The 24,090-nt window shown below is 40.8% G+C and overlaps 1 protein-coding gene across 2 annotated transcripts in view; it reads left to right on the top strand.

Annotated features, from left to right (window-relative positions):
- SLCO4C1 (solute carrier organic anion transporter family member 4C1) overlaps positions 1-23,515 on the top strand; it is a 44,716-nt gene extending 21,201 nt beyond the window's left edge. For both annotated transcript variants that reach the window (XM_048504605.1, XM_048504604.1), the window contains 11 exons: positions 142-336; positions 1,764-1,860; positions 2,968-3,089; positions 4,299-4,402; positions 10,911-11,055; positions 12,107-12,302; positions 14,645-14,789; positions 16,455-16,636; positions 17,250-17,314; positions 20,009-20,146; positions 20,287-23,515. In XM_048504605.1, the coding sequence (XP_048360562.1) occupies positions 142-336; positions 1,764-1,860; positions 2,968-3,089; positions 4,299-4,402; positions 10,911-11,055; positions 12,107-12,302; positions 14,645-14,789; positions 16,455-16,636; positions 17,250-17,314; positions 20,009-20,146; positions 20,287-20,411 (1,514 nt within the window). In that variant the 3' untranslated portion in view covers positions 20,412-23,515. The remainder of the gene's footprint in view (positions 1-141; positions 337-1,763; positions 1,861-2,967; positions 3,090-4,298; positions 4,403-10,910; positions 11,056-12,106; positions 12,303-14,644; positions 14,790-16,454; positions 16,637-17,249; positions 17,315-20,008; positions 20,147-20,286) is intronic.
- Positions 23,516-24,090: the final 575 nt, after the last annotated feature.

The following is a 24,090-nucleotide window of genomic DNA, read 5'->3' as shown; positions in this document are numbered from 1 at the left end:
CTTCAGTCTGTTACTCTTGTTGCTTTTATGGTGGCTACTCATGGATTACACTGTGTTTTATACTGTATTTCTTCAACACCTTGTTTTGAATTTTGCATCGTACTCCATGGTCACTTTTGTTTGTTGAATCTATCTTTATAGACACCTGCCCAGTATCTAATCGCCAGTTTTATAATGCCACCTGCTCTCCTGACTCAAAGTCTTCACTCTCCAACTACCTCTATGTCTTTATCCTGGGACAGCTGATATTGGGAGCAGGTGGTACCCCTCTTTACACTCTGGGAACAGCATTCATTGATGATAGTGTCCCCAAACACAAATCTTCAGTCTATATAGGTAAGTATAACTAAGCTGTGTCTCTTGGAATTGCCATTTGTATTGGTTGTCCATCAGTTGGGAAAAATGTGAGTGCCAAATTCCTTGCAGTTTCATTTGTTTACTAATTGATAACTTCCTGATGCTTGGTGGGTCTGCACCTGGATGATTTGGAACAGGGATCTTTAACTGTTATCACTTGTTTGAAAACTGAAACATTTGTTCTGTGGTGAATTGCTATTATTGGCTATCTCACCAGCGCAGAATGATTAAGGATCAGATTTCAAATGTTCCCGTTCATCTGGATCAGGCAATAGGACGTGATGTTGTGTTCTGCTATGATGGTGATGGCTGCTCTGCTGCTTGTACCATAATAAGTTATTTAGTGAATTGGTTCAGATGTAATTTGGCTCACATGCTTTCTCCTTGTTTGTTCTCCCCCACCCTCAGTCTGTAATTGTGACTTTGAGTGCAAGTACAAACATGACTCTTTGTATGGATTTGTGGTTTTCATCTAATTTTTTAAAAAGAAAGAAAGAAAAGGACTCATGACCCAGGCAAGGAAGGCTGAGAAGGGAGCAGTATGAGTTCAAGGCTTTTCCTGTAATGGCAAACTATGACTCAGTATCTCAGACTTCCTCAGCACCACATGGCAAGCATTCGTCAAAGCAAATGTCAACCATACATAGTTCTGAATCACAGAAGATTCCCTCTGCAATGGAAAGGTGGCCTCTAGTGGTAGCCCATAAGAAGCAGGACTCTCCAAGGAGTTGTCACCACATGTGGGAGTGGAATGACTATTGCTGTATGCTCTCTTGCACACTCTCTTGCCCCCTCAAGGCTCTTAGAATGGAAGGTCAAGCTTTGGCATTAGGACATGGCAACCATACTTTCATTCATTCACATCATCCTGCCTATCAAATCAATGGCAAAATCTCTCATTTTCTTTTTTCTCCCTGCCTATGACAAGGGCAAAGACAGTTACTGTCCAGTTGAGATGAGCAGAATCTTCAAGAAAAATTCTAGTGTGAAAAACTGCTTGACATCTCTGAGCAGATCTCCTTGGGAAATCTGTCTGCCTGACCATTTGCCTGACCTTCTTTCTTTCTCAAATGAGAGGCAGATCTGATCATGCCTTAGCTTCTGTAACTGAGTGAGAATGTGGCACTGTGCATGGAAAGTACCTTTGGGTTTCCATGGACAGGAACCACAGTTTCTCAGTGCAGAACACTGTGAGCCCCCAGAAAGCAATTTTTCCTGATTCAAATGAAAATGTAGGTTGATTTTTCAATCTCTTATATCTTATAAATCTCTTATAAATTTTAATGTTAACTGTTTACTGTTGCTCTTCTTTGTAAAGTCTGAGTGAGATTAATGTTAATTTTGGCATCTTGGCTACAGGTTCATTTGAGATTTGAAATGCAAGCTATTCTTTTCCCCCTCTGCAGGAATTGGCTATTCCATGTCCTTGCTGGGTCCTGCTATTGGCTATGTGGTAGGAGGGCAGTTGCTTAAGATCTATGTTGATTTCAATCAGCAAGTAAGGTACAGTGGTTTCTTTTTTCCTTTGCTCTCTCAGTGACAACAATCCAATTTTTCTTTAAAAAGTATCAAGTGCTTTATCTTACTAAGTGGAAATGCAGTACAGTTAAGTATTCAGAGGGTGAAGAGATGAGAAATGATAGCGGTTCCATAGAATAACTCTAATTGTTTTGTATGATGTTGCTATGGATTGGAGTTATCATTGTTTGGATTCCAGGTGTTGAATCATACCATGGTTTCCAAGACTTTCTATCAATAAAGTGGGGAGTGGGATGTACCGTCAAGTCACAGCTGACTAATGGTGGTGCCCCCTAAGGTTTGCAAGGCAAGAGATGAACAGACGTAGCTTGCCATTTTCTGCCTCTTGTATAGCAATCCTGAACTTCTTTGATGGTCTCCTCTCCAAATACTAACTCTTAGAACAGTGATGGTGAACCTATGACATGTGTGTTAAAGGTGACAAGCCACGATATTTTGGGTGACATGCCAGCATTCACCAACACTCAACAACTATTCTCCCTGCTTGAGTTTGAGTCATTTTTGTAATTACTTGAGGCTTCTTCTTTATATAATGCATAGTACTACACATGATTGAAATGTATTTTAAAAATAAATCAATATGTAAAAAATGATTCTTCTTTTGTTCAAGAGGTGCGGGATAATGACACGCCAGCTGAGTCAAGTTAGGCATTTTCTGAATTTTTGACATGCCAAGCTCGAAAAGTTCACCATCACTGTTTTAGAAGCTAAGCTGACCCTGCTTAGCTTCTGAGAGATGATGAGATTAGCCTAACCTGGGCTATCCAGGTCAGATAATGAAGTAAGTAAACCTATCTGTATTACAGAATGCCTCCAGAACGTTAAAATATGGTAAATTTGTATCTCCTTTTCAATCTTTTCAATAATAACTATATACAATATTTATAATGGTTATGAATAATGGGGGTTCAGGGAATTTGGGTATATGTGTCTGGAGTTGAGAGGGTTAAAAATATAATACACATAAAACAAAAGGCCATAATTTATTACGTAGACGGCTTTGTCTCAAAATACACAGTCAATTATTTATTCATTAATTCTATTTTTATTGAATTAATATCTTTTTTTTAGAACAGACATCACTCCAAATGATCCACGTTGGGTTGGAGCTTGGTGGGTAGCATTTGTTGCATGCAGTTTCTGTACATGGCTTTTGGTAGCACCGTTTTCATATTTCCCAAGGCATTTGCCAGGTAAACAGGATAACTAAATTAAGAGGGGGAGTACAAATCTGGGTAAAGAATATAGTTGATGGGCACACAGTGGAGGTGCTTTGCTGAAATTAAACAAGTCTGAATCTGGCTAGTCCCAGAGCCCTCCGGGGGTTGGATGGTATATAAAATTAAAATAAATAATAAAAACTTCCTGAGGTTCCCACAGAAGCATATTGGGGGGAAATGGTGCCCGGAGACAACTCCTTCTCCAGGCGTCACCCCGCGCCCATGAGCAGTCCTTGTGGGCGTGGCATTACCCTCAACCCCCACCTCCGGGCAGGCCAGTTTTTGAAAGCATGGAGGCCGAGAAGTAGTACTCCACCCCCATGTCCCTGCAGCAGAGGCTTGGCAAGGGGGAAAGCGCCCGGTGCACTGGTTCATCCTCCACCCCCGCCCCAGAACGCCCCCACCCCAGACTACCCCTGCCACATCCCTGCCACGCCCCCACAAGGGCACGCGCTTGGTGCGTTGCGCACCCCCAGGCTTCCTTGGAGCTATGCCGCTGCCCTGCAGGCTGGCTCCTGCTCTCCCCAGGGCCTAGGGAGGGCCAAAGCCAGCCTGCAGGAAGCCTGGGAGGGTGGGGCATTGCCGCCGCCTGCTGCAGATTCCCCCCCGCGTTTCTGGAGGCCGGCTCATGCTTTCCCGAGGCCCTGCAGAGTGTTGGATCCAGGCTGCAGGGAGGCCGGGAGGGCAGGGCGCCACAGTTGGCGGCTCAGGTGCACACCATGTAGTCACGGGGGGAGGGCGTCTGGCGTAAATGCAGTTCATAAATGTGGAATGGTTAGAGCACAAGATGTACAATAGGAACTCCTAAGGCTTTTGTGTGGAAGAGATCCAGAACTAGCATTTTGGGGAATACCTATGGTTTCATTGTCCCCATGTTCCTCAGGCTATTAAAAGAAGCCTGCTTCTATATATAATTATAGTTATAACTAGCCATTTTGGCTAGAAAATAAATTGGGCAAATAAATATTGGAAAAAATGAAGTCCAATAGACAAAAGAAATCAAATGCTGCATTATTAAGTATGGCACCAGTAAATCACACCTTCTCTAAGGCCTGTATGCCTTAACTATAATTATAAGTACTCTGAAGTTATTTTCTATTTTTCCCTTTTCAGTTGAGTTGTTGAGTGTGTCCTGTTACAAACAAAACATTTTTGCTTTTCTAATTGCAAGTTTTTTACTAGGTTCACAAAAAATACAAGCGGAAAAGATTTCAGAAGCACACAGTGCTGGACAAGGACAAAAGAATATCGGGGGAAGTGTGACAGACTTTTCAGGGACCCTCTTGGTAATTTCTTCAATTAATCCAAAGCAGTGTTTATAACAATTTAGAACTACTTTTGATTTTTGTGGATTTCATACATTGTCACATTTGTGAATAAAATGTGTAAGCAGTACATATGTAAAAACAACCTAATTCAGAGGAAAACAGCATTTGTCCTGGATGGCTAATTTCTTCCCATTGAGTTGTGGAGGCAGGACCTAGTTTATATTCCTTAGGAGTAGTCTCTACCAGTTCCATTCTTGCCTTAGCAAGGATGAGTCAGATTTCAGAGAGTTTGGTGATTATTTTCACTCCACTTAGGATTGCATTTTCTCCTTTCTGGCTTCTTTATCTCTAGCTACTTTTAACCTCAGAATTTCATCTCATAATCCTTTTCTCTCCTGTTTTTCTTCTGGACCAAAATAAATCTTCTTCACCTAGGCCCTTTCTGCACAGCGGAAAGGGCGCTCCTCCATTGGCAGGAATTATGCCAGTGGAGGGGAGGGGGACGTTCGCATGGGAGCGTGCGAGCGACCCCTGCAGAGGCCAGCGCAGAAGAGGCGGCTCTGCATGGAGCAGCCTCTTCTGTGTCCCCCCCCCTCACCTCGTCCTCCAGCGTTGTTCTGGAGGGCTGCAGGGACCCGCCCATGCTGCCCTCTGACCTCCAGGGGTCGGAGGGCAGCGTGGGCAGGTCTCAGCAGCCCTCCAGATTGACGCTGGAGGATGAGGTGAGTGGGGGGGGGACGGAACCGCACCGCGCCGATGGGAAGGCGCTGCTTTCCAAAAACCTCCCTTGGGAAGGGAGGTAGAAAGCGGCGCCTTCACGCCGCTCGGGGCCGCACAGGACGGCCTAGGTGAACGGCTGCTGAGGGACTGGTGTTTTTCCGTCCCTGGGCCGCTATTTTTGGCCCCGTGCGGAAAGGGCCCTAGTGTGGCACCAGATCTCTTGCCACCTCAGCTAAACATGATGTTGGAGCGTCATCCATCAGGAAAGGGATCAGAAGGGGCCCCTAGTTTCTCCTGAGAGGATCACCATATCTGAAGACACAATGCAGGATGGTTCTACAAGAACAAGTAGCAGACCACAGTAGAGCAGCAGATTTCAAGGATGCCAATATCTGTGACCCAGCTCTGAGTTGGAAGGAAGGAAAGGTCTGAAAGGTCTAAAACAGCAGCACATCTGAATCTTCCCCGTTCAACTCAGTAGAAAAGGGTACCAGTTTCAGGAGAGAGTCTCACTCTCTTCCCGAGAAAGGAAAACCCATCATAGGTTTCTAAGTGGTATAGGAATGTCTGCAAAACTTTTTGTAACTGAAGAACTTGCCAGGGTGCTAAAGCAGACAAGACTAAAGGGGGGAAAAAGAGCTCTTCAGCCAAATTCTCTCCCCATTCCCAGAAATTCACACAATTAATTCAGGTATCAGGCACCATGAAATGATATTCAGAATTAACTTTGCAGCATATATAGGGAAGCCATTCTTCCTGTAGATCAACTTGACCAACTAGACCAGACAAAAACTTTCCAGTCTAATAGGTTATTTCCTTTCTTGAGGAAGGCTCCCAGATTCAAGGAAGGGTACATGTAAGTGAATTAGATGATTTTGAATATCCGCCAGAATGAAAGGAAGGGAAGTCTCTGTTGACTAGATGCCTGTCCAGGAATCAGCCACACCCCACATAGAAACATTTTCTCCCTCAGTTATCAGTTATTCCTTAGTTACCCTTCAGTTATTTCACCTCTATGATAACTTAAAAGAGATTCCTCAAGAGGAAACTGCAGTTGGTCCCTAGCACATGTTCTATTTTCTGACATTCTAAATTGCTTGCTACATTCTGTTGTTAGTTACACAGTGCCATCCCAAACAGAATCACTCTTTTCTGAGAAAGTTGACTTCAGTGGCATTCTAAACTTGTACCTCTGCTTAGAATGACACTGGGCCTTTCCCCACTTACCTTAAGCCCCGCGCTACTCTCCTCAAGTAGCGTGGGGTCCCGGGGCACTCCCCATGACAGAGGCGGCGACAGCGCAGCCGCCCCGACGCTGCCGCTGTCGCGCCCCCTCAGTGTGCGGCGTCCCTGGCGCTTTTGTAAACGGCGCCTTTTGATGACCCCGCGCTCCATGGGGATGCCTGGGCACGCGCCAGGGATGCCACGCGCTGAGAGCAGCGCGCAGCAAAAGGGGGATCGGGGTGAGTGGGGAAACTCCCACTGAGGGAGTATCAGTACATTAATCAAAAGTTCTAGTGGCAGTGAAAAATCTGAATAATTGAAAAAGTACAACAATTTGAATTGGCTGTCTGAGGAAGGGGTGAAGTTTCCCAAAAGCGTGGAGTCTAACCGTGGACCACGTTCATATTTATGCCAATTTGTGCACGTATGGAATTTCTTTGAATGGAATAATTATTGCCAAATATACTTGATGAGCCACCTGTTAGAACACAACCAATGATAAAATTACTCTGTAACTTCATTACTTGTTCCAGTTATTGTCTACCCACTTGAGAACATTATTATTGACCGGCAACTGTTGATCACTGTTTTGGATCTATAACCATGATGGCAAACCTATGGCACTCCAGATGTTCATGGACTACATTTCCCATCAGCCCCTGCCAGCATGGCCAATTGTAGTCCATGAACATCTGTAGTGCCATAGGTTCTCCATCACTGATCAATAATATAACCAACCTCTTAATTGAGGATACTGGGACAATAATTGAAGATTTCTGGAAACTTTGGAAAGATCTTCAGGGGATTCCTGGAGATTCCAGGAGAACTGGACAAAGCATCTCATGTATCTATTATATTTATTGCTGTAAGAGGTATTAATTGTATGAAAGCTTGTGGGTATGACTGTGGTGTGTGAATGTATGACATTTTCATATTTCCATATTTTGATGTAATATTTTTCACATTTTCACATCATTAAATGTTAGCACTTTGGTATATTGAGGCTTGCTAAGAGGGGTGTACTTTTTCAATTATTCAGTATCAGTGCATCACAGAAGTCAGCAGACAACTGTGGGAGGCTCTGGTGAATCACAGTGCTGGAGCCAGGAAATGAAAAATTAGTCCCTGCCACCAAAACTTGATAAGAGGAATGTCCTCCTAGGAGGCAACTGGAAAGGAAGGGAGGATTATGATGTCACATCATCTAACTGATTATAAGGGCTACACTCTAGTATTTGGGTAAAACTGTGTTATAGCAGGTTCTACCATAGAATTCCCTTCCATCCCTCCCCAAATAGCAGAATGTCTCACTTTTCATCAGTGATGAGATGTCATTCCTGGAAGTGACATCATCAGGGAAATGTTGTCACTTCCAGAAATGACATCTTATAACAGATGATAGGGCCTCAAGCTAGGCCTCAGTTTGTACCTGGTAAGTCCCTCCCACTAGCCAGGTGGATGGTATTGGAGGGAAGGGGCCTAAAGTGGGGAATTTCTTGCCCTGGAGGGTGTCTGGCAACCTATTTCCTTACCTGAAAGGAACAGTCTCAGTAAGTCTAAGGCCCTGTGTTGCTCATCTTCATATGTAATTGGGGTTTGGCCTAAACAGATATCTTTGGATAACTGGGCAAAAGAATTAACAGTTAAAAATCACAGGCTGAAATGAAAAACAAAAAGTATAAACAATATATGATGTTATCCTGTGCAGTAGTACTCCACTTACAGTGGCGTTTATCATTACTAAATAAAAAAAACTTTAAAAATGTATACTTAAACACTAACAGTAATTAGGGTGTTTGTTAGCCACTCATTAGTCCACATGAAGTTTTGAATTTGGTTTGGAGGCAAAATGTTATTAGTGACAGGCATAGCTCTGCCCAGTTGAGACACTGCTGCAAATTAAGAAAAGAAAGGTATCAGTAAGGAAAGGAGGGAGCAGGGACATCTGCAGTATATTGCAGCCACAGTCCAGCTACAGTCTGGCTGTGATTTTTGAGTTGAGTCAGAATTGAGAATTTGAGAATATGACAAATGCTGGCCATTGGAAGTGCAATGGCAAAAAATTACAATTAAATAAAATGTACCCCTGACATATGTTCTTAATCTCTGTATTTGTAACTAACTAGTTTTATTTAGCCTTCCTGGGTTGGTGGGGGGGAGGGGGGTGAAGTGGGATGTTATTTAGCAGGTGAAGTTATTTATATCTGTGCCATGAAAATTTCTATGCTTATTTCAACACATTAAGCCTTTTTCTCCAACCTGTTGGCAACGTTAGTTTGATTGCCAATGCTCAGCTCCAAAATAAAATTGATCTCATGAATCTGCTGTGGACCATGATAGCTTGAAACCCATATTTTGCTGCTGCTGTTTCAACCTGAAGCCAAATTAGAATCCTCCCACTTGATTTGGCCTTTGTGGATGTAGGTTACATGCTATCACTCACTCAGCCCCAAACCACATCACCTTGGTTTTTGAGTGGCTGCTGTCTTAGATTTCTTTCTCAAGCTGCCTGCTGCATCAGAACAGGAAGAGGGGGAGGTACAAACACTGTCACTGGCATGTGACACAGGATCAAATAAGGCCTTAGAAAGAGTAGTTGCTGCTGTAAAAAGTTCAGTGCATGTAGCAACAGAAGGAACTATGCCTGTATTCCAGAGATGTCACTTCAGCGCCATTGGTAACTGCAGCTGTCTGGATATATTGCACTAGGTTGTTGAAATAGAATGAGCTGCAATCGGGGCCAGTTTCCATGGTTCCTTGTACTGTTTTCTCCTAGTGTAGACTGTGGAATAGATAAGCTGAGAAGCTTGTAAAGTGTGGTTGCAACCAAGCAAAAATTTGCTACAACTGTGACAGAACATTTATTTTTTATTTTATTTGTCGATACCCCACCCTCCCCAGCCAAGTTGGACTGAGGATGGGTAACATACATATGTAAAACACAATCTTAAAACTTTGAATTCATAATCAATTAAGATTCCAAATATAATAATTACACAGATGGCATTTTAGCAGTACCTTACCCATATATCAATCCCAGCTCTCACTCTAGTTGTATAAAATCTTATGGGTGAGAGAGGAGGGGGCACAAACTGGGGGGCCAAGCTGACATTATTAAGGACCAAGCATTTTCATTTGTAGGGCCGTGGAATAATTCAGTCTTACAGGCCTTGCAGAATTGATTTATATCCTGCAGGGCCCTGATGTTTGCTGGGACTGAGTTCCACTAAATAGGAGCCAGTGTCAAAAAAGCCTTGGCTATTGTGGAAGACAGCTGAATGTTCTTGGAACTGGGGACCACCAGTAAATTGCTGTTGGAGGTTTGAAGGGTCCTCCTTGGGCAATATTGGGAGATGTGTGTGTGTGTGTGTGTGTATAGATAGATAGATAGATAGATAGATAGATAGATAGATAGATAGATAGATAGATAGATAGATAGATAGATAGATAGATAGATAGATAGATAGATAGATAGATAGATTGGTTCTCAGATTAACCCTTAAATTATTAACATATTATTGCTCTCTGTAACAGAAAATTAACAACAGGGCTGATTGTTTATTCTAATGGATAACGCTGTGTCTACAACTGGTTGCGATTCTTTGGAGCAGCAGACAGGATGAGAACATGGATGTGGATGAAATAATTCTGGGCTAGCTGTGCTTATTTGATTTTTACAAAATTTGCGCATTACTCTAAGTAGAATATTGGCAGTACTTGTTCCCTAATCTACAAAGAATTTGTTCCTTTTTTTGTGATTGCATAACAAAGTGTTCCATATTTTTTCTGTGTTTAGATAGCGTGACAAACTATGATTTATAAACTGTGGTTTTATCAAACCCTGGCTAGCTGCAATGTCTGAATGCAGCTACACCAATAAGTTGCAATTTGTTGACTGGCATCAATTCAAGATTTCAGAGTGGGCTTGTAGCTGGTTTGTTCTATGGTTTGTTGTTTTACCTGAATTGGCAAACTACAGTTTGTTGAGTCCATTGTTTATTGTATCCAGCTGATCAGGTAGTATTTATTTTTTAGCTGGGAGATGTAAGAAAGATAAAAGCAAGCTGACCAAGGTTTATACACAAACCAGAATTTGTTCAAAACACCTGATACACTCAACAGAGCTTGTTAAACAAACCTTAGTTCAAACCAACACATTTATCATCTTCTCTGAATGCAGCCTTTGCATTTTGTACAAGAAATTTAAATGTAAAGATTTGGTTTTGCACAATTAACAATAATTGGAAATTATTAACAATCTTGGAAAAGTTTGGCAGATTCTGGCAAGGGGCAAAAGTATCAATTTTTTTTAATGGGATAACATTGGGTCTCCTTGTGGACCTCTAATTTAATCTTGGGTTTCTGAGGTGCAGCAAAGTTCTACCAGAATTAAGTTTAAAAAATAACAGAATTAAGTTAAAAAAAAACCCACCCTGTGGTAAAGAGTCATTTAGAAAACCAGGCTAGTACCCTGACCTAAATAAAATCCTTCAGCGGAGGGCATGCCATTTATGTAGCATCTGCAAATTCACAGTGAAGAACTGCATGGTGAACTCATCACTTTTTTTTAACCATTCCCCAGAGTCTGCTGAGGAACCCTGTGTTGATGTGTCTGGTGATAGCTGCTGCATTAGAAGCTTTAGTTGCCACTGGCTTTGCAACATTCTTACCCAAATTTATTGAAAATCAGTTTGGTTTTTCATCTAGTTATTCAGCCACTTTAGCAGGTAATGTATTTCTCTGTTTGTAATTGAAAAAAAGGTTCTTGTTGAATGTATATATTAAATAACAGGATCAAGAGTGCTAAGCCTACAGCCCTGGGGAATAAGTCTAATTGAGCTCAGCGGAATTTACTCCTGAATAAACATCTCTAGTCTTATGGAGTATGCATAAGGATCAGTTGCAAATTGAACCAGGACTCCTGATCTGCATGCTCAGGGCCCATGAGATGAGCCACTAAGGGTTGCACAGTGCAGGAAATATGGGGATCCTCCTGTTGTGGTGTGACTTTAAATGCCTCCTGGTCACATCTGTTTAACACATCAGTTTAATGGTTTTTTTCTAGACAGACTGGTCACTTTTCCTGGCCTGAAATAGAGTCAAGCCTTAGTAACTTGGCTATCACTTAGCCCATTTAGCCCACTTAGCCCAGGCAGTTCAACAGCAATGATGACAGATGTTAATTTACCAACTGTGTAGGAGGAAAATGCTGAGCTGAGTGGCCCTTTAGGCTTGCAATATCACAAGGGCTACTCAGCTTGGCTTGCGACAGGATCATTTAACTTCCCAGCCTGTCCCTGACTCTGGCCCCTGACTGTGTGCCTCCCTAGTAGGGTTGCCAGCTTCCAAGTGGTGTTTAGGGATCCCTCCCTATTACAACTGATCTCCAGGCAATGGCCCTTTTGGAAGGTGGACTCGAGGGCATTATACCCTATTGAAGTCCCTCCCCTTCCCAAATCCTGCCCTCCTCAGGCTCCACCTCAAAAATATCCCAAACTGGTAACTTACCTGTTCCTTCCTTTTCCACCTTACCATTTTTACAGTTGGATGTTTTTGCGTGTTGTCTGTCTACTGCTTCCCTATATTCTTAACTCCAGTCTGCATCATCTTTGGTCAAACTTTCTGACTCAGAGTCTGGCCTGCTACTGACTACTGATTCTTTGGGCAGTGCTCATAAAGTTAGATGCAGTTTTTGAAATATACATTTTAAAAGCATCACTATTCAGTTTTTTCTGTAACTTAAAAAAACCCACCAATTTGTGCCTTTGTTTCCTCCAGGAGTTGTCCTTATCCCAGGAGCAGCTCTTGGCCAAATCCTAAGTGGCATATTGGTTTCCAAGCTGAAACTGCGTTGTAAAAGCATAATCAAATTCATTGCCATTACATGTTCAATAGCGCTGGTATTAAATTCAGTGTTTTTGTTTGCCAAATGCGGAAATGAACCTTTTGCTGGTGTATCTGAAACCTATAATGGGTAAGTAGATAAGTGTTAAACTGCTTTAATAAGTAATGTCCAAAACATATCCGTTTCTCGAAATGTAAAAATGTTAAAACAATAAATACATCATAAAAACTGAAAAAACATGCAATAATATAAAAAGAAACTAAATCAATCAAAGCTTGCATGTGTTTCTGGAATGAGTCATGTGATATACAGAGAAGTCCTAAGCGCTGTCAAACCCTTCTCATTTCATTGAAGTCAATGACTGTAACTGCTTAGGATGGCACTGATGGAAGCACAGCTTTTGAAGGCAAATGTTCCATAGAAGCAAGGAGATACTTCTGGTCTATTACATTCAGGAATCCAAAATGATCATACCTGGAAAATATGTCACTGGGTAATTTTAAATGTTGGGGGGCGAGGGAAGATCATAAGATACCCCCTGAGATATCCAGCATTTGAAACTTCTAGAGCTTTAAAAGTCAAAAACAGCTCTTTGAATTAGGTCTGAAAACAAGCTAGAAGCCTGTGAGGTTGTTTTAACAGGTATAATATGATCATGGCAAGTTTACCTCTGTTAACGCTCACGTGGCAGCTGTGGCATATTTGCTGTGTGTATATATATGTAATGGAATGGTCTGCTCTTCTTCTGTTATCTGTGTGATTTAGTTTGGTCCTTCTGAGTGGTTTCAGTTCTTAGTTCTTGCAAGTTAGCTGAAGCTGATGGGTGTAAGACCTGCCCTTCTTGCAAATAAAACGTTGTTGATTTGTCTCTACTGAATGGACCTGAGAAAATTTGCCTAAGTAGTACTCTAACTGAGGGGCACTCTGCATAAAGGGCAACAGCAGCATTATGAACTGATGAACTTGTTGAAATATATGAACCATCTTCAAGAGCAGCTCCAAGGTAGATGAATCACAGTAATTTAACCTAGAAGCCACCAAGATATGAATGGCAATGGAAAGTAGTTCCAACAGTGGAACTATTTTGTTGGAGATAATGAGAAGTTCTGTAAGCTGAGCCTGGAAAGCTCAATCTTCTGGATAATGATTTGTCACTCCTAAAACATACAGAATCTCTTGTAAGACCTGGCCAAAATGATCATTATTTAATTATTTTAGAAGATGACTGATATAAAAAGGGTTTTTTTTTCTTATACTGCCTAGAAAGCAGCATAAGCAGTATATCTGCTATATTGGCAGTAGTTATTTAAAATCACCTGTATCTCTGTTCCTTTTAGATGGGACAGGATATTTAAATGCAGGACATTTAAAGACAATGTTTTGCTTCTCTTGATCTGTTCCATAACAGAATTCCAGTCATCAAGTTAAGGATTGGAACAAACTGCTCTGCTTTTCCATCTGATTAAAACTTCAACTTGACAGAGGCCTGTGTGACTCAAATGCTTGCTTCATTTTATAGCTACAGAAATTGAGTCAATGAAACAGACCACCTTAACTTGTCTGCTTTTATTAGGAAGAAATACACCAAGAAATGTACATGCTGTTGTGTAAGAGAATGTGCTGTCTATGGCATCATTGTAACCATAATTTCTGTACTCTATGTGTTCCCTGCAATTGGGCATAGGATTGTTATTATTTACATACATATTCCAGCTTTCTTCCATCTTGGACCTCAAAGCAACTTACAGGCACTGACCAATCTCAGTCCTTCTCAGATTCAGCAAAGGTGCTCTATGTTTTCCAGCACTGTAAAGATGTCTCAGTTCTTGTTAGAACCTTCTGCCTAAGTGGTGATTGAAAGTGCCATTGCATATGACTTATGGTGACCCCATAGGGTATTCAGGGGAAGAGACATATGGAGGTGATTTGCCATTACCTACCTTTGTGTAGCAACCCTGGATTTCCAAGGTGGACTCCCATCCAAGCACTATGATTAACTGACCTTGCTTAACTTCTGAGATATCACTGCTAAACTGAGAAAGGCCTCTGAAGCTATGGAGAGTTGCTGCCAGTCAAAATAGAAATTAACAAGCAAGAAAGACTAGTGATTGCAGCTTCATATTTTCTTGTGAAATACCACAAATAGTTGGGTAGCACTTGAACAATTAGAAATAAAATTGGGGCTGATTAATCCAGATATTAACATTGAAGGACCAAACTGTCAGAGCAAATCTAACCAGATTTTCACCTCTCTAAGCCTATTTGTATGGATTTAGAAGGGTGTAACCCTGTTTAGGATTGTGCTGTTTTACATTTACTTTCTTCCTTTCCCTTTTTATTTTTAATAAATAAGATTATTTGAATTCTAGCATTTATATTCTATGATATATATAAAATTTATAGTAATTAATGATTTGAAATAGGTTTCAATGGGATATTTAAAAATGTTATTTGTTGTTTTTCTGTTTCAGAACAAGCACATTTTCAAACTTAACTGCACCATGTAATGAGAATTGCCACTGCTTACGTTCAGTTTATTTACCAGTTTGTGGCACAGATCAAATCCAGTATTTTTCTCCATGTTATGCAGGATGCAGCTCTGTTCACGATGGAAAGGTAGTTTCATGTGCTAAGAATGTGCTAAGAAAGCATTTCCTCTGGGGCTCTGTGGTTTAAAAGTGCAGATAAAGATTATGTTCTGACAATAGCTGTAAGTACAGATTAAATCTGATTGCCACCCATGGGATGGGGTGAGTGTTAAACCACTTCGCTCCTCTCCTGGTGCTGATAACATTAATAGCTCAATCCACAGGCCGTGGTTGCCTGGGGCAGCACCACTGCTGTACCTCCAGAGGGCTTCCAAGTGGTGTGGGAAGGCAGCAAAACCCGGAGAATCACTGGCCACCTGAACAGCTGCCGTTGGGGAAAAACAAACTTAAGCCACACTTTTGAGTGGCATAAATTAGAGACTCATGCCAGGGGCCTTCCTGGCCTGAAAGTCAGATAGATGCTCACTAAGGTCAGTTCCACCCTGAGAATGTCCCTAACTCATCCCCAGCTGCACCAGTATCTGCAGTTATGCTTGTGCAGCTCTGGGGCAGGCAGCCTCTTCTGGGTCAGGTGCTGTACAGAAATGCTGTGTCCACCTGCCACCCTCTTTGCCCTCCCCACTAGTGTAGGTGCCACTTATGCTGGCGGGGTGGGCAAACATGTCAGTGTGAGCCCACACCGCTTCTACATCATGCTTCACCCCCACTCCCGATTCGGCTACCCATCTAAAAGAGCCACATGAAACACATTAATGGATCTTCCAATGATGGTTCAACTTTGACCCTAAGAGACAGAGATCAGATACTGTTGTTATTCAGCTTGCAGTTTAACATACATTCAATAGTTTGAAATCTAATGTGGGGAGTTCCATAGGGTTCAGTGTTGTCCCCTATTTTTTAAAAAATGTAAATATTTAATGTAAATGTGAACACTTTAAATGAAATTATCTACTTCTTTGGGGTTGTTTATTATGTCGAAGGCAACCAAGTATATGTTGGATTGAATCATAATTGATGATAATGATAATAATAACCACAACCAACAGGTATATATTTAATTGAATAAGCCTATAGATGCTATTGTCTCTGGCCAATGTCTGGTAACCATCATTACGGGAAAACAAACTGAAAGTTAATCCTGATAAGGTAGATGTTCATCAGTAAAACTAAGATTATGAGGGAACTGCCCTTTCATTTTTAGATGTAGTGCAGGGTTCATTTAAGAATTTGGAGGTATTATTGGATTCAGTTCTTTTGCTGGAGAATCTGGTTTCCACAGTAGCCATATTACATGTTTTTCATCTATTCCTGGCCCATCAATGAGCCCTCTCCCCTCCCACCCCACCCCAGATTTGGCTGATCTGGCATCACACAAGCTGCTAACCTTGAGGTTCAGCTACTGTAATGGAAGCTACATAGTATTGTCCTTTGAAGATAAACTCATAAACTGTATTTAGTGCAACATGCTACAGCTTGTCTATTGTTGGCAGTAGCCCAAGGAGTTCATATTACCTCATGCTTATAATTATTGAATTAGCTGCTGATTTATTTCCAATTGTTGGTGGTTACTTTTAAATCTATAAGAGAACCTAAGTATCCAAAGGTGACCAGTGAATTGGTAAAAAAACTGAGTCCGACAAATACTTTTTCAATCCTGTAACTGTTGAATGCCATCTACCATCCAACAGGGGATACATATCTTACTTGTATGAGCCTGTCTCTGTCGTTATAGGTATACAGCAATTGTTCCTGTGTTGTGAATCCTAAAAACACAATTGGCAATATTACCAATGGGGCCGTTGCTGGGAAGTGTCCATCCAGGTGTACAGTCTTGCCTGCATTTCTTTCCATCTTCTTTCTTACTATTATTTTTACATTTCTGGCAGTTACACCAACAACTGTGGCCATTCTCAGGTAGTTACATATATATATTTATTCTGTTCTACTCTTAGAGCCCTGTAAAATATACTTAATTTCCTTTATAGTTTTTCATTTTTTAAATTCCTTTTAAGACTAGTTATTCTTTTTCTCCATTTTCAGTCTTCTAAATTTTAGGGAGAGTCAGATTTTAGAGGGCTGAAGGGGAGATTGTTTAGGGTGGCCAATATTTTACATTAATTTAAATTGTAATTGATTGAAAACGTTAAGGTAATGGGATATACTCTTTAAAGGAGCAAAGTCAATGAACTTAAAATAGTGTAGTTCTGTTTAGGATTGCACTGTTAGTGTCTCAAATTCTGAAGAAATTGGCAGAAAATTTAGTAGAAGATCTGCTTTCTATGCAGAAGTTTCCAACTTCATCCCCAACATCTCCTATTGAAAGGATCACAAAAGATCAGGAGATGTGAAAGAACTGACTAAGTCCCTTTGATGGTCTCACTCACCATAAGGCAGTTTCCTGTTTTAATGAACTAAGTACTGAATGTACATTACAGAAAAAGTGAAGATTCATAGATCTACAGAGGTTATATGTACTGAGAATATATGTTGCTTTGGCCCCATCTTAAAGCTCAATTGTTGTTTACAGATGTGTACCAGATATGCATCGATCATTTGCTATGGGTGTTCATATGTTGTTTCTACGAATTGTAGGTATGTCTCTTTGTAAAGGATAAATATGGGAAATCCTTTGTATCTTGGGAAATCCTTTGAACCTTTATTGTTATTTGTCATTGTTAAATTTTACTATTTGAAGTTTGAAGAATGTTGCTGAATAAAAGATTAAACCAGAGACGTCATTTTATCAGAAACATAAGTTGCTGTACTAGATGGAGTAAGCAGCTTAAGGAAATGGACAAGCACTTGTCAATAAAGCAACATGTGCATCCCAGTAGGCTCTTGACCTACAAAATATTTTTGGCCTGGAAGATGTTAGGTGTACATGAGAGCTGATCATTTCCAGGTAATAGATAAATTGGATGCACCCTTTCACCTACGTGTATCCTTCATCTTACCCTGTAGGCCAGTGATGGCGAACCTATGGCACGGGTGCCACAGGTGGCACTCGGAGCCCTCTCTGTGGGCATGCACACACAGAGTTCATCATGTGGGGGCAGAAAATCACCCCCCCACACACACACATCTAGGCTGGCTTGGGCCACTGAGCACGACGTGCGCGCACCGCGGTGAGCAGGGAGGACTCAGCTGGTGGAACTAGTGCCTGTGCTCCGGGTGGCTGCTGCCTGAGGGGCGGGCGCAGAGGAGGCAGAGATGCCAGAGAGGCACAGAGCGGTGTGCGCAGGACTTGCTGGAGGCTACAGCAGGCTGGCCCCTGCTCGAGCGGGTGGGGCAAAGGAAGAGGGAGCCAACCGGTTTTTTCTAAACTAAAACCTCAGCATTCAGGTTAAATTGCCAGGTTGGCACTTTGCGATAAATAAGTGGGGTTTGGGTTGCAATTTGGGCACTCGGTCTCAAAAAGGTTCGCCATCACTGCTGTAGGCCCTTACATATTTCCTGCTGTGAGTTGTCTTCACTTTAGGAATCTGGCAAGGTGTAGAAGAACTCCAGCTTGGCATGAATGCGTCTGGTGCAGACAAAAAAGGGAGAGAACTTAACCCTAACTAAATTTAATTAAAAACAAAGGAGGTTAAGACAGTATGAAAATGGACTCAGTATCTATAGGTTAAATTATATATAGAGAAACAGAGAGATTGATCTCTATTTCTATGAAATGATTGCTTCATCTTTTGATGAAAGGCACCAACTGACAATGATAGCAAGATACTAAATGGTTTCTGACTTACATGTCTGCCTTTGGTCACAGAGAATTATTATTATTACATTTCATGTTGGTCTGGTTTAGAGATTATTTATATACTGTTTCAATATCTGATGCCGAAAAGCATCTGGTCTGGGTCAGTAGTGGTCTTTTAAATTTATGTATACTTGTGAGGTTACTATTTGGGCCAAGATGTGTTTTTTGTGAAATATCAGAATATAAATGCATACTCCTATATTTGTTTATATTTATGCATTTAATCTATAGATATCGAGGTTATGTTTATAATGTCTTAACCTTTTTTGGTTCCTAATGCATCTGGCACAGATACAGTGCATCTCTAGTAGAGACATGGCTGGGTGGTACAGTCACAATACATTCCTGTGCAGAGCTGCTCTGCCCTGTGCCTTTTGTGCAAGGAAGAGGCTGTCTTTTCCCCTTATTTATGGCTCTGAAATTGCCAGTTGTTTGCAGGAATGAGTTTATGATCTGAATACCTCCTTGAAATGCTAACTTATTCTTGTAATGTAACTTCACATCTTGTAATATTATCAGGCAGGAGTGGCCAAACTTGCTTAGCATAAGAGCCACATAGAATAATCTTCAGATGTTTGAGAGCCACAAGATGAAAACAAACATTATTTAGCTTATAAAAGCAAAGGCCCCAGCATGGAGCCTTCCAGTTGCTTCTGTCCTCCCCATAGGGGAGGGTAAAAGGGCTTGCTGGCTTGGAGCCAGCAGCCAGGAGAGGGCAGGGCTCAGGGGTGGGCCCCGCTGTGGGCCCCACCCCAGGCATAGCAGGGGGGCGCGCCTGGTGAATGGATGTCTCCGGGCGCCATTCTCCCCTGGTACACCTCTAGTTTCAAGTACTGTGGTGCACTAGCCCTCAAACTTGTCCTTTCACCCCTATGAGCAGCAGTGGCGTAGGAGGTTAAGAGCTCGTGTATCTAATCTGGAGGAACCGGGTTTGATTCCCAGCTCTGCCACCTGAGCTGTGGAGGCTTATCTGGGGAATTCAGATTAGCCTGTACACTCCCACACACGCCAGCTGGGTGACCTTGGGCTAGTCACAGCTTCTCGGAGCTCTCTCAGCCCCACCTACCTCACAGGGTGTTTGTTGTGAGGGGGGAAGGGCAAGGAGATTGTAAGCCCCTTTGAGTCTCCTGCAGGAAAGAAAGGGGGGATATAAATCCAAACTCTTCTTCTCTTCTCTTCTCTTCTCTTCTCTTCTCTTCTCTTCTCTTCTCTTCTCTTCTCTTCTCTTCTCTTCTCTTCTCTTCTCTTCTATGAGGCTTTTTGACAGCGGGGAGGATTCAGAGCTTTTCCCATTGTTTGTAAATGCTAAATAATCCATGTAGTGTTTTGATGTAGTGTTTTGATCTGTGGTTATGTTATGTTTGATCTGTGGTTATGTTTTTTTTCTGAAGATTTTTTCATGGGTTCCCTTCTTGTTTGCCCATACAAATACGTTCTGTGATACCTTACAGTGTCTCTTATTCCATTTGACAATAGCACATCTTTCTGAGCTTGTATTGCTAACTCACTGTGCACTAATTATTCTTTTACAGGCACTATACCTGGACCAATCATATTTGGTGTTGCAATAGACCATAGCTGTACTTTGTGGTCTGTAGATGAATGTGGAAAGCATGGGGCCTGTTGGGTTTACAACAACCATCTAATGGCGTATACATTATTGGGTATAAGTAAGTGGCTTTCATTAATATTACATAATGGAAATGCTCTAAATAGATCTGATCTGAATAATTTTGTGAATTTTTCTTGGAAGGAAAAGGGGGTACGGTATGTATTAAATAAATTCAAATATACCTTTTTCCCCTTTCAGGTGCAACTAGCAAAGCGATTTCCATTACCTTCATCCTTATAGCCTTTTTTTTGTATAAGCCTCCACCAGTTCAAACTTGTTCTTCACAGAAGAATACTGAAATAGAGACTAGTGTACAATTGTAGCATAATGAATACCTACAGCTCTCATAGAAACTCATAGAAGAATTGAAGACTGAAGAGACAGCATTGCAGCTAGACTTGCAGAGCTTGAATAATACAATGACTGGAGCAGATCTGGATCTATCTTCTCCTGTTTTTTAAATATGACTTATAAAGTTTACTTCAATGATTTGAAACAGCAATTTTTTTCAGACAGAATAACATGGAATATTCTAGAACAAGAAATAGCACTTTAAAGACCTTTCTGATAAAAAAAAATCTAGCACCAGCAACTCAGTTCATTCCAGTGCCTTGAGTTACTGAGCAGTTCCAGTAGAATTTACTGTAGGAGCATATGGACCACCAGTTAACACTTGCCATTGCTGGGATTGCACGGAGGTGCTTCTTCCATGAAATGACAGATCAACATGAACCTGTCTGAACAACTGGTACAGATGTACAAATCATGGCAGCTGCATGTGGACGGTCTGGATCACAGGTGTCCTTCTGCTATGCCTTTGGGTTTTAAAGTGACCCATAAGATCCTATTTATAATCTCATAGCAGGTTGGAGGGCACTGGGCATCGAAGTGGGAAAGTGCAGTAGACTCATGTTAATTTTTTGTGGTTTAATATTCTCACAATATTTCCACAAAACAAAATATGCACATTTGCAACAATAGTTTTGGCTAATAAAGCACAAACTCAGAGTACTTTAAATATGTTAATATGTGTGCTTTTTGAGGTATGAATATGGTTTGATGTTTTCATACCTTTATGGGTTTACTTTATAAACTTTCTTAGACTATCCATACCCTCACCCACCTCTCCCTGATTTTGAACCAGCTGACCTCTTTTGGTTATTTACAGACTTCGCAAATTTCAGTATTTTGATCTAGTAGAAATGGAGTATAATTATACTATTGTTTGGCTGGTGTATTGGGCTTTACATATGAAAACCACTTGATGAAAATCATTAATATTTTTGAATGCTGTATTTATCCTTGGTTCACATGTGGTCAACTGCTCTAGCAGATTTTCTGTTGTATTACAGAATGTATGATTTTAAAAAACTTGGTCACCAGAGTGGATATCTCTGTAGTAATAACCTTTTTGTCAGTGACCTGGAAAAATATCTGTTGCCTCCTTAGCTGTGATTGCAAGCAGTAGTTGTAAACAGACTTGTATTACTCAGGGGTTTTTTCATTGTTTATACCTGAAAACTGGATATGTATCAGTGTCCCTGGTTATTATTACATTTCTTGCAGCAAGCCTCCAAATTTGGTGAATGCTACCAATTCCAGATAAATTTTGTGAATGTCTAATGTGTCAGAGATATACCTATGAACACTTATAGCTGTGTTTATGTGACTGATAATATTCACTGGCGTATGATCCCTAACTGAGATAATTTGTTACAAATGTCCATTCATTTGGAATTTTTGGCATCCTGTCTCAGTAGCTTGTATTCCATGGTAGAAACAAACATATATGTTTCCATGTAACAGATATGTTTCTATATGCATTCCATCATGTTCAACTAATACAGGAGGTGTCAGATTTTCACTGATTCGTCTCCTACTGCAAACCCTCTCTTTACCCCTCATGCTGTTCCTGATGTGCCCTGTTCCACAGGAGCAGCATTTCAGAGAGCATTATGGGCTACAACAGGAAAGGGAAGGTGAACAAGTCCCATTCCGCTAATGGAAATGCCTTGTTCAAGTTTAAAATGCAATCCAAATTGGTGTCAGCTGTCACCTGACTTTAGACATTCTATGGGGTATAACAATGATTAGCACTACTAAGCAGACATGCAGCCTTAAAATTAATGTTCTTATAACAATTTTTATAACTAGGAGTTTTCCCTGTTTGCAGCTCTCTCCCCTTCACTATTGCAGTTCTACCATTTTATAATTTGGGCTGCAGGTTGTGGAACAGAGAGAAAAGTACAACAACAATGCTCCATAACTTTGCTTTCTGGCTTTCACAAGAGTGTTTCAAACTGATCTGTGAGGCCATTAGCCACAGAAGGGAACTGAGGGAACGCACCTTAAACTGCTCATCAGAAGGATCTCTGCCATCTTAACACAATACTTTCCTGCTGTTTCTGTGTAGACCTCTTTAGTTTTGCAGCTGTGTGTCAACATTTTGATTACTCAACAGCAAATCGTCTTTTGGGTAAATTTACTAAACGTGTCTTAGGCGTGCAAAGTCATCCAGAGTGTAAGAAACCACTGACCTTTATATTCTCCGTTTTCATTTTATATCCAATTTTATAGCACAGACTTAACCTACAGATAACTAGAAAATTTCAGAAATGTTTTTGCTGTTTCTTCATAAATGTAAATGATTGTTCTTTAGAACAAGTTATTACATCTGCAATTCTATTAGACCCAAAGACTGACCATAATCCAGAAAACCCATTTATGGGTATTGGAGGCATTGCACATGTACATCATAGGGTCTGGTGACTTTTTCTGAAGGAAAGTCTCTTGCAGTGTTTCTCAGATCCTGCCCCTCCCCACCCCCCTCTGGCTGCCACAGCTTGTGAAGAATAATTTACTTTTCTGTGCCTCAGTACCTTTCATGAATCTGGCACATAGAGTTTTCCAAATAACAGCTAGTTGACTGGATTCTTGTGCCTGATTGTGCCCAGTTCTCCCTAGAAATCAATGGACTGAACAATTCGTAAGAGTTTGTATGCATGATATAAAGCAATAATCTTCAAATGTATCCTAAAGGACAGTGTCAAAAGATTCCAGTGCAAACCACAAATTTCCCACCAAGTGTGCCTGGGCACTGCATGGTCATTGTTTTTGTCCATTGCAAGTAACCTATATGCCTGAAATTGCTACTGAGATTCCATTTTTGTTTGTTTGTTTGTTTTGCATTATTTGTTGCATGAATGAATGTATTTTTAAAACCATAATATATAACTCTATGCACATACCCCAAACAGGATGCATTCTTGTTGCCTCTGTTCATTGTTGAACAATATTTTTAATGAAAGCAAGTATTTATTTTAGACAGTTATCACAATCTGTAAATGATTGAGAAGTTGTATTTTAGTAAGAGTCTATTTAATTACTTGAATTAAAGCCTTTACTCCAAAAAATCTAGCATTCATTTGTTTTTATTATGGTCTCTTATCATTTTGAATGGTTGCCCAAGACTAGGATTTATCTTCTTTTAAAATTTTGCATCATATGTTGCTCTTTTATTCCAAAGCATAAAAAAATTATATTTCATTTGAGGCCTATGGATTTCTTGCATAAAATGAAAAGTTCCATTAATTTTTTTTTGTGTTTGGGCTGGTTCCTACATGACATGGTAGCAACTTTGTGACTGCCATTACAACTACATATGGCACCCAGCAGTCAACTTTCTGGTGTACTTTTTTGTTCATGTGCCTGGAAACACACTTGCACCCTCAGCATAATTTTTGTGAGGACAGGTGAACATTGAACATATAATGAATGAAGTGGCTCATTAGGACAAAAAGATAGTTTTACAAAAAATAATTTATTTCGCCAACAGATGGTGCTGTTGTTTCTCAAAACATAATCTCAACCAGTTCTAGAATGAAATTCAAAAAATTGAGCCAGTCTTAAAGGATCAGAGACAACAAGCTTTGGCTGGAAAAATGTAGCCAGTTCTTTTTATTGGTTTTTGAAAGTTTGGAGAATTTTCATATGTGAACAGTG

The sequence above is a fragment of the Sphaerodactylus townsendi genome, linkage group LG07 (assembly GCF_021028975.2).
Source record: "Sphaerodactylus townsendi isolate TG3544 linkage group LG07, MPM_Stown_v2.3, whole genome shotgun sequence".
Taxonomy (NCBI): Eukaryota; Metazoa; Chordata; class Lepidosauria; order Squamata; family Sphaerodactylidae; genus Sphaerodactylus; species Sphaerodactylus townsendi.
Note: the sequence above shows the minus strand (reverse complement) of the source record. Positions and strands in the feature narration are given on the sequence as shown.